Source organism: Conger conger, chromosome 2 (assembly GCF_963514075.1).
Source record: "Conger conger chromosome 2, fConCon1.1, whole genome shotgun sequence".
NCBI lineage: Eukaryota > Metazoa > Chordata > Actinopteri > Anguilliformes > Congridae > Conger > Conger conger.
Window position 1 is genome coordinate 7,045,258 of NC_083761.1, and position 14,021 is coordinate 7,059,278.

The 14,021-nt window shown below is 47.3% G+C and overlaps 1 protein-coding gene across 8 annotated transcripts in view; it reads right to left on the reverse strand.

The window, feature by feature from the left end:
* map4k3b (mitogen-activated protein kinase kinase kinase kinase 3b) overlaps nucleotides 1-14,021 on the reverse strand; it is a 105,411-nt gene that overhangs the window by 1,531 nt on the left and 89,859 nt on the right. For all 8 annotated transcript variants that reach the window (XM_061231825.1, XM_061231827.1, XM_061231822.1 and 5 more), the window contains 12 exons: nucleotides 13,369-13,410; nucleotides 11,795-11,879; nucleotides 11,278-11,357; nucleotides 10,281-10,341; nucleotides 8,933-9,050; nucleotides 8,612-8,670; nucleotides 7,327-7,430; nucleotides 6,393-6,564; nucleotides 4,593-4,661; nucleotides 4,369-4,461; nucleotides 2,556-2,626; nucleotides 1,258-1,313 (listed from right to left, as the gene is read on the reverse strand). In XM_061231825.1, coding sequence (XP_061087809.1) covers nucleotides 1,258-1,313; nucleotides 2,556-2,626; nucleotides 4,369-4,461; nucleotides 4,593-4,661; nucleotides 6,393-6,564; nucleotides 7,327-7,430; nucleotides 8,612-8,670; nucleotides 8,933-9,050; nucleotides 10,281-10,341; nucleotides 11,278-11,357; nucleotides 11,795-11,879; nucleotides 13,369-13,410 — 1,010 coding nt within the window. The remainder of the gene's footprint in view (nucleotides 1-1,257; nucleotides 1,314-2,555; nucleotides 2,627-4,368; nucleotides 4,462-4,592; nucleotides 4,662-6,392; nucleotides 6,565-7,326; nucleotides 7,431-8,611; nucleotides 8,671-8,932; nucleotides 9,051-10,280; nucleotides 10,342-11,277; nucleotides 11,358-11,794; nucleotides 11,880-13,368; nucleotides 13,411-14,021) is intronic.

Genomic DNA, 14,021 nt, shown 5'->3' on the forward strand with positions numbered 1-14,021 from the left:
TCACTTGAACTACAACTCACTTGAACTACAACTCACATGAACTACAACTCACCTGTACTACAGCTCATCTGAACTACAGCTCACATGAACTACAGCTCACATGAACTACAACTCACATGAACTACAATTCACCTGAACTACAACTCACCTGTACTACTCACCTGTTAGTTCACACACACCTGTACTACAACTCACACTCACTCGCACGCACACACGCACACACACACACACACACACACACACACACACACACACACGATATTAAGATGGACAGAGAGCGGCTACAGCATTAGATTATAAGACCTCAAAGCGCCACACACTAAACACACACTTCCCCATGTAATTAATTTATACAGCCACTGGGCGGCAGCAATGTTCTGGTAAAGATGGCATAAAGCGCTGATCATCAAATCACGGTCCTCCAGGGCTGAGACCTGCTGGTTTTCCACCCTCCCTTTACCTGCGAGTCAGGTGTGGAGACAGTCTGGCCAATCAGTAGCACTAACTGTTCAGTTAATTACCCGGAAGAAAAGAAAACCAGGGCTGGATTTGGATTTGAGGTCCAGATTTGATGATCCCTGGCATATAGCAACACCGTTCAAAGATGGGATACATCTCCAACAAGACTGTTACAGCTAAATAAATAAGGAAGAGTACAATGCCAGTACATTGAATCCACTGCTATAATCAAAACCAGAGTCATCTTGGGGTCCTTATTCTTCTATTTAAAGCTGAGACTGTTTGCATAAGATGTCTGTTGCTTGAGGGTTTTTTACTGAAAACTAATTTGAAATGAATGACAATTTAGCTCAGAGGACTCAATTGACTCAATTGATAACAAGTACATTTCTGTTATTAACTCGCTTTAAGTGATGCTGTACATTCATATTATGGTGTGTGAATGTTGTTAGCCTAGCCTTCCCCTATTGCTCGTATTAATCAGGTAAACACACTTTTGCCTTCTACAAGTTAACATGGGCTAACTTAATGTAAAATAATATAAAATGCTCAACCTCAAATCATTTACTCTGAAATCACTGCACACCCTCAAATCACTCTGCATTCACCCTCAAATCACTCCAGATTTATCCTGAAATCACTCTGTTCACCCTTATATCACTCCATTCACCCTTAAATCACTCCACATTCACCCTCAAATCACAATATGAAATGCTTCTGCCAGTTAGCCACACCAGAATGAAAATGGCCAATGGCACAGAACTGCACACAGGTGTGTTTACGTTTAGCACCACTCACCTGTCCGACCCCAGGAGCCGGAAAATTCTCGTGTTATCAGAGATCTCTTGTGTGATCTGTGGAGGGAAAACAGTCGCAATCAAAGGCCACATCTCTGGACCAAGATACATGATAAACAGCCTCAGCAACAGAACAAGACACATGATAAACAGCCTCAGCAACAGAACAAGACACAGGATAAACAGCCTCAGCAACAGAACAAGACACAGGATAAACAGCCACATCTACAGAAAAAGACACAGGATAAACAGCCACATCTACAGAACAAGACACAGGATAAACAGCCACATCTACAGAACAAGACACAGGATAAACAGCCACATCTACAGAACAAGATACATGATAAACAACCTCATCAACTGAACAAGACACAGGATAAACAACCTCATCAACTGAACAAGACACAGGATAAACAACCTCATCAACTGAACAAGACACAGGATAAACAACCTCATCAACTGAACAAGACACAGGATAAACAACCTCATCAACTGAACAAGACACAGGATAAACAACCTCATCAACTGAACAAGACACAGGATAAACAACCTCATCAACTGAACAAGACACAGGATAAACAACCTCATCAACTGAACAAGACACAGGATAAACAACCTCATCAACTGAACAAGACACAGGATAAACAGCCACATCTACAGAACAAGACACAGGATAAACAGCCACATCTACAGAACAAGACACAGGATAAACAGCCACATCTACAGAACAAGATACATGATAAACAACCTCATCAACTGAACAAGACACAGGATAAACAACCTCATCAACTGAACAAGACACAGGATAAACAACCTCATCAACTGAACAAGACACAGGATAAACAACCTCATCAACTGAACAAGACACAGGATAAACAATCTCATCAACTGAACAAGACACAGGATAAACAACCTCATCAACTGAACAAGACACAGGATAAACAACCTCATCAACTGAACAAGACACAGGATAAACAACCTCATCTACAGAACAAGACACAGGATAAACAACCTCATTTACAGAACAAGATACAGGATAAACAGCCACATCTACAGAACAAGATACATGGTCAAAAGCCATATCGTTGGAACATGAATGCACCCATAAATTGGAAAATAAAGGGCCGAGACTAAAATAAATTCTCCAAACAAAACTCAGTTTTGTCCAGGCTTAATCTGTGTCCGGGAAACTGGGCGAAAAATATTTAAAAAGAGGAGAGAATCCCGTGAGGGACAGGAGTGAGAAGTGGGAGGGTCAGGCAGAACCAGCAGAACCAGCAGTCCACCAGGCACACTTACTTCATTGGACTTGAAGCTCCGCCCCTGCATCCCGTGTCTCCAGAAGGCCAGCACGCTGTCCTGGAGACACACTACAAGAGAGATAACATTTTCACACAGGAACTTCAACCTTTCCGCACAGGAACTTCTTCAGAAGAGAAAACAACCTTCTCACACAGGAACTTCAACCTTTTCACACAGGAAACTCAACCTTTCCACACAGGAAACTCAACCTTTCCAAACTGGAACTTCCAATCTTCCCACACAGGAACTTCTAACCTTTCCACACAGGAACTTAAACCATTTCACACAGGAACTTATTTTGAAGGGAAAAAATCACAGCTTGATACGAAGAGAGATGACCTCTCTCCCTGTATGCCCACCATTTTCACAACCCGCTTCACGGACACACACACACACACACACACAAACACACAAACACGCCAAAAAAAAAGGCAATTTTGTTCCATGCCAATCACACTCAACTTTAGCAAATGGAACAGAGTGAGAAGTGAGCTGATTAAATTAAATCCCCCGCTGCTAGGAAACAATTTTCGCCTCTAAAATGAAACTGCTTGTTGGACACGCGGGCTCTTTACATTTATGGGGGAGAAAAATGAGTTCATTACAGAAAAAAGGCAGATTAATTCAACAATCTGGTGGGGGGGAACTAGAAGACCTGACAGGCGAACTAAATTAGTTACAACCCTGACTGTGAATGGGAATGAAGTTTTCACAAAATTCCATTAAGAGGTGAAGTCCCGGGGTCAAAGGCCACGGGGTCAAAGGCCTCGGTGGAGCAGGTTGTTCTACACTGATTACACAATAATTACATGCCACTTTGTTTGCTTGGCTGACAGCATTAGCCCCGGCTCCCTGTACTGCTAACATTTTACATCTTACCCATTCACCGACTTCAGCTTTAGCTGGCCGCTCATAACCTTACAGCACTCTGAGGCTGACCAGGCCGCTCATAACCTTACAGCACTCTGAGGCTGACCAGGCCGCTCATAACCTTACAGCACTCTGAGCCTGACCAGGCTGCTCATAACCTTACAGCACTATGAGCCTGACCAGGCTGCTCATAACCTTACAGCACTCTGAGCCTGACCAGGCTGCTCATAACCTTACAGCACTATGAGCCTGACCAGGCCGCTCATAACCTTACAGCACTATGAGCCTGACCAGGCTGCTCATAACCTTACAGCACTATGAGCCTGACCAGGCCGCTCATAATCTTACAGCACTATGAGCCTGACCAGGCTGCCTATAACCTACAGCACTATGAGTCTGACCAGGCTGCTCATAACCTTACAGCACTGTGAGCCTGACCAGGCTGCTCATAACCTTACAGCACTATGAGTCTGACCAGGCTGCTCATAACCTTACAGCACTATGAGCCTGACCAGGCTGCTCATAACCTTACAGCACTATGAGCCTGACCAGGCCGCTCATAATCTTACAGCACTATGAGCCTGACCAGGCCGCTCATAACCTTACAGCACTATGAGCCTGACCAGGCTGCTCATAACCTTACAGCACTATGAGCCTGACCAGGCTGCCCATAAGCTTACAGCACTATGAGTCTGACCAGGCCGCTCATAACCTTACAGCACTATGAGCCTGAGAACAGTATACTGAACATCCAGGGGATGTGGTTTAGAAATGAGTTACTACTTCTTACAAATCATGACCTTGTGTAAGTGCGGCCCAATCAGAGGAAGCGATTCAAGCCATCTCCACCAATGACATGCAATAATGGCGGCTGAAACTTGGCACAACCAATCAGATGGCGTCCCACCGCAGGGCTGGGCGTGAGCACGTGGCTACTCACCTATCGACTCGATCTGGAAGTTGAAGGTCAGCTCGGCCGACAGCTTCTTGCTGGACTTTAGCCTGCCCTGCAAATTCACAATCTTAATGCACCCTGGAGAGGAGAGAAAAGGAGCGGAAATCAGGCTCCGAGCACAGGAAAGAACAGAACATAACGCTGCGGTCCGAATCTACAAAATACGTTAAGTGCTCAGCGGTTCCCCACTCCCTGAAGATGAGACTCACGGTCGAGGCAGACCAAGATGGTGTCCTTCTCCAGTTGGGTGACGTGGATGACACAGGTCTGTGGTGCGTCTGAGAGAAAAACACAAGGGCCACAGCGAGGGTCACACCCGGGTCCAATCACGACGCAAACCCTCTACACAGCAGTGAGGTTCCTGCAGATTCATTTCATTTTTATGTATCTGTTATTTAACCGGGAAAAACCCCACTGAGATCGAAATCTCTTTGCCAAGGGGGACCTGACACGAAACACAAAGATTACCCAGAACTTCCAAACGAAACGTATGTTCAGAACTAAATTATTTCGTACGATCGTACATTTTCAGTGAGTAACGCCTTTGGTAGGAGAACTCTCACCTGAAGGAACTTTGTAAAAACTTTACCAGTGCATAAACCTTTTTATTTTTATATATGTAGTTGTGGTGTAGTCCATGGTAGGTGACTGAGATGGGGGCAGTTTGAGGAACTTTGAAGGTAATACATTTAAAAATCGCAGGCTGTTCGTATTGACAGTTGCAAGCTTGAGACACGGGCTGTTCGTTTCCCTTTTCCCCACTGCCGCGAGACCCACTCCTCGGTGTGTGGCTTTCTCAGGCGCGGTAAGCCGATCAAAATTACCGAAGACCTCTGCCTGTCCGCTCGTCTTAAACGGGGGGGGGGGGGGGGGTTTAATGCAAACTATGAGTCTGTAAGTTTAAAGTTTTAATGCAGCTTTGCTGGGAGTAATCCCACCGTTTGCCGGAGAAGCCCGGAAACGCAGATTCCTCCCCCTCATGCATATTTCAGACTGCTTACAGCAGTGCACAATTCAGCGATGTTCAGCGAGGTCTGGGAGACAGCCCGTCTCTATTATCTCTACAGGGGTCCCCCCCCCCGTTATTACACGCCCCAACGCCCCGCTAAAACACCGCTGTTATGACAGCGCATCTTAAGCCTGGGATTTTTTAGAAAAGAGAGACATGTAAAAGATACACCCGAGGGGGCCTTTCAGTGTCATCGTCCCACAATGCACTGCCAGACCAGCGCTAAGCTCCACCCCCCCACCCCCCCCCCCAGGCGCTTAGCTATACCGCGAGAGCTAACAGTCACACAAAGAGTCTGCAAATGGCCTTTTGAACTTAGTGGCTCGTCACGTCAAAGATAGAGCAACGTAACGAAAACACACTTAACAAAACATAACTTTTCTTGCGAGACCAAGAGTGGTCAATTACATTTCTTATTGAGAAGACTTGCCTCTCAGGAAAAAAATGTATCTGTCTTAACCCATTGTACACATTTCAACACTCAGCAGGTAGGCTTCTTAGCTATGATAGCACATTTCTAGACTCAGTAGGTACTAAGCTATGCTAACACATCCCAGCCGGTACTTAGTTATGGTAATACTCCCAGAGTCAATAGGTACTTAGCTATGCTAACACACAATCACACCCAGAAGGTACTTTATCATGGGTCACAGGAGCAGGTGGAGTAGGTTAGGGTTCAGTTTCAGGATTCAGGGGTCAGGTGGAGTATGTGGGGTTCAGTTTCAAGTTTCAGGGGTCAGGGTTGAGGTGGAGTATCTGGGGTTCAGGTTCAGGTGGAATAGGTTGGGGTTCAGTTTCAGGGGTCAGGGTTGAGGTGGAGTATGTGGGGTTCAGGTTCAGGTGGAATAGGTTGGGGTTCAGTTTCAGGGGTCAGGGTTGAGGTGGAGTATGTGGGGTTCAGGTTCAGGTGGAATAGGTTGGGGTTCAGTTTCGGGAGTCAGGGTTCAGGTGGAGTATGCGAGGTTAGGGGTTCAGAGTTCAGGGTTCAGGTGAGCCCTACCTGACTCGGTGAACCAGGAGCAGGTGGCGTTGGGGTTGACGGTGTCGAAGCGGACCACCTGGTGGGCCTCGGTGCCCTTGCTGACGGACATGCAGATGAGGGGGTACTGATGCTCCGGGACCACCAGCATCTCAAACACCTCCAGGGGGCACGGCAGGGGGAAGTCAATGTTCTGGGGGGGACAGGGGGACAGGCAATCAGGTCCCGTTTACACTCATCACTTGCAATGCAAAACCCTCCATTAGTACTGGGACAGCCAAGTCAATCGGAAGTATTTTTTTTTCCCTGTGCATCCAATACTGTCGGTAGAGGCGGTCATTCATCCATGAGGTAATATCCTTTCCAAGCATCAAATAACCACTCCAGTACACTTTTAACATTTTTAATGGAAGATAATCTCTCAGGTTTTTTATGTGCCGTGCTGTTTCGGCTGCAAAACAGATTTCCCCCATGTGGGAAAACGGTTTCTACTCTCACTACTGCTACTACTACTCCCACCATTTTATATTAATACTTTCCGTCTGTGTTTGGGGATCTCAAATCGGATTAAATTAAATTAAATCAAACAAAAACTTTACAACCGGATATCACATGCACTGCGAGGTGACCCATTTATACTGGTGGGAAACTCCAGCTTGCGGTGCTGACAGCAATATTCAATTCAATTACATTTTATTTGTATAGCGCTTTTTACAACGCGACAAAGTTGTACAAAGAGCCCGGGCCTGAGACTCCCTCAGAGCAAGCCTTGGGCGACAGTGGCAGGAAAAACTCCCTGACTCACAGGAAGGAACCTTGGGCAGAACCGGGCTCAGAGGGGGAGCCCATCTGCTTCTGGCCGGCACTGGGCAAACAGTTTTGGAATACCTGTCCAACGGTTGCTGAGCAACGGACAGACGGACGGACGGACGGACGGACAGACTGACAGCCTCACCTTGATGAGCATGAACTTCTGCATGGGCTCCACCCACTCCAGGAGCACCACACTGGACTGGAAGGCCCCGCACAGGTACTTATGACCCGTGTATGGGCTCCGCACTGAGGGAGACACACATCAAATTACATGTTATTGAATGGATCCAAAGCCACTTACAGTTCATTAGATTAATGAACCCCCCCCCCATGGAGCAATGTGGGGTTAAGGGCCTTGCTCAAGGGCCCAACAGCTGGGCGGATGTTATTGTGGCTACACCGGCTTGAACTACCAACCTTGTGGGTCCCAGTCATGTACCTTAACCACTACGCTACAGGCCGCCCACACAGGGGAACGCCCGCCAGTCACCAGCAATGCAGCCAGCCAATCACAGCCAGGCTCATCAAACCGGCAGGCAATCACAGTCAGTCAGGCTGGTCAAACCCACTTCAATGCATGTGGCCAGTCTCTCTAAATAGAACTCAGCAGCGCGATGCTGTGTGTCTTGTGAGGACGTGTGTGTTTGTATTTGAGGCTTGTGAGGACGTGTGTGTGTTTGTATTTGAGGCTTGTGAGGATGTGTGTGTGTTTGTAGTTGTGTGTGTTTGTATTTGAGGCTTGTGAGGACGTGTGTGTGTTTGTATTTGAGGCTTGTGAGGACGTGTGTGTGTGTGTGTTTGTATTTGAGGCTTGTGAGGACGTGTGTGTGTGTGTGTGTTTGTATTTGAGGCTTGTGAGGACGTGTGTGTGTGTTTGTAGTTGTGTGTGTTTGTATTTGAGGCTTGTGAGGACGTGTGTGTGTTTGTAGTTGAGGCTTTTGAGGACGTGTGTGTTTGTAGTTGAGGCTTGTGAGGACGTGTGTGTGTTTGTAGTTGTGTGTGTTTGTATTTGAGGCTTGTGAGGACGTGTGTGTGTTTGTAGTTGAGGCTTGTGAGGACGTGTGTGTGTGTTTGTAGTTGTGTGTGTTTGTAGTTGAGGCTTGTGAGGACGTGTGTGTGTTTGCATTTGAGGCTTGTGAGGACGTGGCGGTTCCTCTCATTTACTTCACCGCCTGCTGAACATGCCGGACAGACAGGCCCGTCTCCATAGCGACATGGCACACGCCACATGGTTTTGCAGGAGGGGGGTAGCAACAGAACAGAACAGAAACCATGACAACAGAACCCAGAGCAGCTTCGAAACATAGCAGTCCCCAAACTTACTGTTTGAGTGGCACCCGTTATTATAATTGAGCCCAGTCCACCTACATCCATCTGAGCGAGGTCGTTAAGGTAACGTCAGGCACACCTGTTCACAGAACACTCACCTACACAACACTTTTGGCATCCCTTTGTATCTGGAATCTTATTGGATACTGCAAACTTCCTGTAACCACAGAAAACATTCAGCCAATCAGCCAACAATGTTGGTAGCAGCAAAAGAATGGGGCGTGTTTATGTGGCCGCGTCATGCAGTAAAACCTTAAAAAACCACAGCTTTGGAAGAATAACCGAGTGGGCAAAATAAAAGCAAAATTTGTGATCTTCGGGAGACTTAACACATGGCATTAAAAAAAAAATAGTAGCACTTAAATAATGATTGTACCCTTTTCTCCTCTGACACCATAAGAATGAGAATCCATGCTAACCTGGGAATGATCTTGTCGGGAAGTTTGTGGGTTGGTATGGCGACGGGCAGCTTCTGCATTTGTCGAGCATATTCAAACAGTCCCGCCAGGTTGTGAGAGTAGAGCTGTGATGCTTTTCCTGCGGGGAAAACAGGCACACACACACACGCACATACACACACACACACACACACACACACACACACACACGCATGCATGCACATATACACACACACACACACACACACACACGCATGCATGCACATACATACATACACACACACACACAGACACACGCAGGTACACACACACACACACACAGGCACACGCAGACACACACATACAAACACACACACACACGTGTGTGCATGCACACACACACACGCATGCATGCACATACACACACACACACACACACACGCATACATGCACATACATACATACACACACACAGGCACACGCAGGTACACACACACACACACACACAGGCACACGCAGACACACACACACACACATGCACACACGCGCACACAGGCACACACACACGCACACACAGGCACACACAGGCACACAAGCACACACAGGCACACAAGCACACACAGGCGCACACACGCACACAGACAGAAACACGCAGAAACATCCAAATGCACACGTACAGAAACACACATGCGCACACACACATAAAAACACTGAAATCTTTGCAAATAAGAAACGTTGGGCTTCAGTTCACATCTGAAATCATGACTGACAGCAGAGAACGAGAGGTGTGAAGAACAGGGGAAAAAAAATTGTGAACAATAAGGACACCTCCCTCAGAGCCCGGAGAAATGTCTTGCTGCTAAACTCACAAAATCAGTCTCTTGCTAAATAACTTCCTCTCTCCTGCAGAGAGGCAAACGGTAAATCAATGCAGCGTTTCAGAGAGTCTGAAACAGCGCAGAATTTGAGAGGGTCTGAACCGCATCAATGGAGCCTTTGAGAGGGTCCGAGCCGAATCAGTGAGCGTTTGAGAGGGTCTGAATGCACGAGCGAGCGTTTGAGAGGGTCTGAACTGCATCAATGCGGCGTTTGAGACTGTCTGAATGCATCAGTGAGTATTTGAGAGGGTCTGAACACATCAGTGGAGCGTTCAAGAGGGTCTGAACCAAATCAGCGAGTGTTTCAGAGGGTCTGAACGATATCAGTGAGCGTTTCAGAGGGTCTGAACGATATCAGTGAGCGTTTCAGAGGGTCTGAATGATATCAGTGAGCGTTTCAGAGGGCCTGAACGATATCAATGAGCGTTTCAGAGGGTCTGAATGCATCAGTGAGTATTGAGAGGGTCTGAACACATCAATGGAGCGTTTAAGAGGGTCTGAACGGAGCTCACCAGATATGGACAGCAGGCAGTTGTTCATTACGTACAGCCATGTGCACCTCCGAGGAAAGAGCTGAGAGAGAAGGAGGAAACAGTCACGTGACCACGCCCAAATAAGGCCGCATTTCAGACACACTGACACCCGTTACCGTGGTACATTACATTACATTACATTAGATTATTGGCATTTGGCAGACGCTCTTATCCAGAGCGATGTACAACAAAGTGCATACCCATAACCAGGGATAAGTGCGCTGAAAGACCCTAGAGGGAAGTACAATTTCAACTGCTACCAGTACAACAAAGATAAGGACCAGGGCCTTTTTTTTTTTTTTTTTTTTTTTGGGAGAACAAAGAAACAAAGAAACAGTGACCAAAGTTAACTATCCAAACACTGCTTACCTAGCCAACTAAAAATACTGATACACAAAGCAAGTCACAGAGACAACAATTAAGGTTCGCAGGGAGGTAGGGAGGGATGGGGAGAGGTGCTGCTTGAAGAGGTGTGTCTTCAGCTTGCGCTTGAAGGTGGGGAGAGATTCTACAGTTCTGACCTCAACGGGGAGTTCGTTCCACCACCGTGGAGCCAGAACAGACAGTAGTCGTGAGCGTGATGTGGAGGTTCGGAGAGGGGGAGGTGCCAAGCGGCCTGTGGAGGCTGAACGAAGAGGTCTGGCAGGGGTGTAGGGTCTGATTTTTTGTAGATAAGCTGGGGAAGACCCTTTAACTGCTTGGAAGGCTAGCACCAATGTTTTGAATTTGATGCGAGCCATGACAGGCAGCCAGTGGAGGGTAGTAAGCAGGGGGGTGACGTGTGAGTATTTGGGAAGGTTGAAGACCAGACGAGCTGCTGCATTCTGGATGAGTTGGAGGGGTCTGATGGCGGACGCTGGGAGGCCAGCCAAGAGGGAATCGCAGTAGCCCAGGCGGGACAGAACCATCGCTTGGACCAGGAGCTGGGTCGAGTAGGGGGTGAGAAAGGGGCGGATTCTCCGTATGCGGTACCCACCTGCTCCATGGAGGTCTCGTGTAGCTCGTTCAGATTTAAGGTGTAGATGCCCTCCTCCGCACCGAATATCAAATACTGGTCTAAAACAAAGAAAAATCAGAATAATAATAATAAAAAACACATTTAGAACGAGGATGATGATGACAGACCTATTAAAGCCCGTTGTTATAAGCACTGAGGGCTATTCTCAGTACAATGCTCAAATATTACAGCATCGGTTGATGCTGTCGCTATTTTTATGCTGGTCCACGGATGTTAGTCACTGAAAGATCTTTGTTGCTGCAGAGTAACAGCCATCATCAATTCAAATAATCAATTCAAGAAGTGAATCAAAAATCCAATTTAGGATTTGCAAAAACAGTGGTAATTCCCGACAGTTTTTTTGTTCTTAATTGCTGAAGTGAACTGCAGCCGAACTCTAACCGGGCCCCCGACCCTTGTGGATGAGAGCTGAAGGTCGGAATGCTTCCACATTCCGAGTGAGGGGCATTCCCAGCGCGGGAAGAGGCGGGAATACCTCGCGTATCCGGGTTTATCCAGGAGGTGGCGCAGTGGATTTTCAAGGGACAGCCGTTGAAGACCTTTGAGAAGCAGGCTCCCATCTGTTTGGGAGAGAGACGGGGGGACGGGGAGGGGGGGGGGGGGGATGGGGGATTACATATCTGCCAGGAAACCAGATGCAGGATCTGTCTTCTCGGTTCCTCTGTGACCAGTTCAGCTACAAATGGGTCTTATGCACAACAGGCCTCCCTCTTATCTGACAGGGTAGAGTGGAGAACTCCTTCCTGATCCAGGGGTACAGGGGAATATTCCCTCCTCATTCCACAGGATATAGGGAAAAAATTCCCTCCTTATTCGACAGGATAAAGGGCAAAATTCCCTCCCTAACCGACAGGATATAGGGTAAAATTCCCTCCCTAACCGACAGGGTACAGGGGAAAATTCCCTCCTCATCTGACAGCATAGAGGGGAAGATTCCCTCTTTATGAAACAGGGTACAGGACAGAATTCCCTCTTTATCCGACAGGATGCAGGGGAAAATTCCCTCTTTATCCGACAGGATGCAGGGTTAAATTCCTGCTTTTTCCGACAGGGTAGAAGGGAAGATTAAGCCCTCCCATCAGTCAGAAATAAAGTCACATTTAAAGACTGCCTAACAGCACAGAAGGCATGTGAAGGCACAGCCCAACAGCGACACAAAAGCATTTCATCATTTTCTTTCAGAAGCAATGACAAGTGGACTTTAACTGTGAATGGTGCTAACTGAACCCCAGGATCGAAGGCAGATCATCACGCTTGAACTTTTAAGAAAACTTTTAACTTTGTTCCCAAAGTCCTGCCAAGTACTGAATGCCCTTCCCCCATCAGAAAATGCAGCCGTGTACAGGTATTTCACCAGAATGTCCTACGGCAGAAAGACAAGATGGCTGCTCAAATCCCATAATCCCAGGAATACAATGTTACTGTCATCACACCTCTCATGGGAATGCAGCCAAACAGAGGTGCTAATGGAGATGCTTTCCGAACATTATGTCAAAACAAACCCGCCCCAACCCTGTTCCCGGAGATCTACCATCATGTAGGTTTTAACTGCAACCCTAACACAGCACGCCTCATTCAACAGCTAGAGCAGGGCTGCCCAACCCTGTTCCTGGAGATCTACCATCCTGTAGGTTTTCACTCCAACCCTAACGAAGCACATCCTATTCAACAACTGGAGGTCTCACCGAGCTGATAATTAGTAGAATCATGCTGGCAAAATATGGGTTGAAATGTAGACGTACAGGAGAGTAGATCTCCTGGAACACGGTTGGGCAGCCCTGGGTCCAAACTGCCGTGTGCGTACACAGTAGCCGTTGCAGCGCATACAGTTCGTTTAACTCGCTCAGCTATGCAACATTTCATCTATCATTCACCGTGAACACTAAGGGCTGAGAGAAGAGAATCGGGGGACCGGCCTCAGTACCCCCCCCTGGGTCCCACCCCCCCCTGGGTCCCACCCCCCCCTGGGTCCCACCCCCCCCTGGGTCCCACCCCCCCTAACTAGGCTCCAGAAACGCGGCAGAACACCCGACTGCCCCCCGCACTTACATGAACCTTAGGAGTGGGCGGGAGTCCGTTACTGATTGGCTTCTGCAAAGAAAAGATCCTAATTAGCACAGTGAACAGGGGGAAAAATGAGAAATAATAACAATAATGGATATTAAACCATCTGAAACCCACACAGTCAGACACACGGGACCATTCAATTACAACTACACACACACACACACACACACACACACACAGCGTGCCACAATTTAATTACAGACACACACACACACCGACACACAGGTACAAGGAAACACGGAAACACAGACATACAACAATTACACACATGCACATACACACACACGATTACACACACGCACAGACGCACAACAATTACACAAACACCACAATTACACACACGCACACACACTCACCAATTACGTACATGCAAACACACACCACAATTACACACACACACACACACACACACACACACACACACGACAATTACACAGACACACACACACACACACACACACACACACGAGTACAGTCACACATCTCATCACACAAACATAAGTTTACAAACACCCACCACACCAAGGAAACAAATATTACTCATTTTAATGATCTCGCTCCCACACACTGTACACAAAACGCCCTCTGAAAGATCCGCTTTCTGTAAGCTCTCTGCAGCAGCTGAACAGCCAATT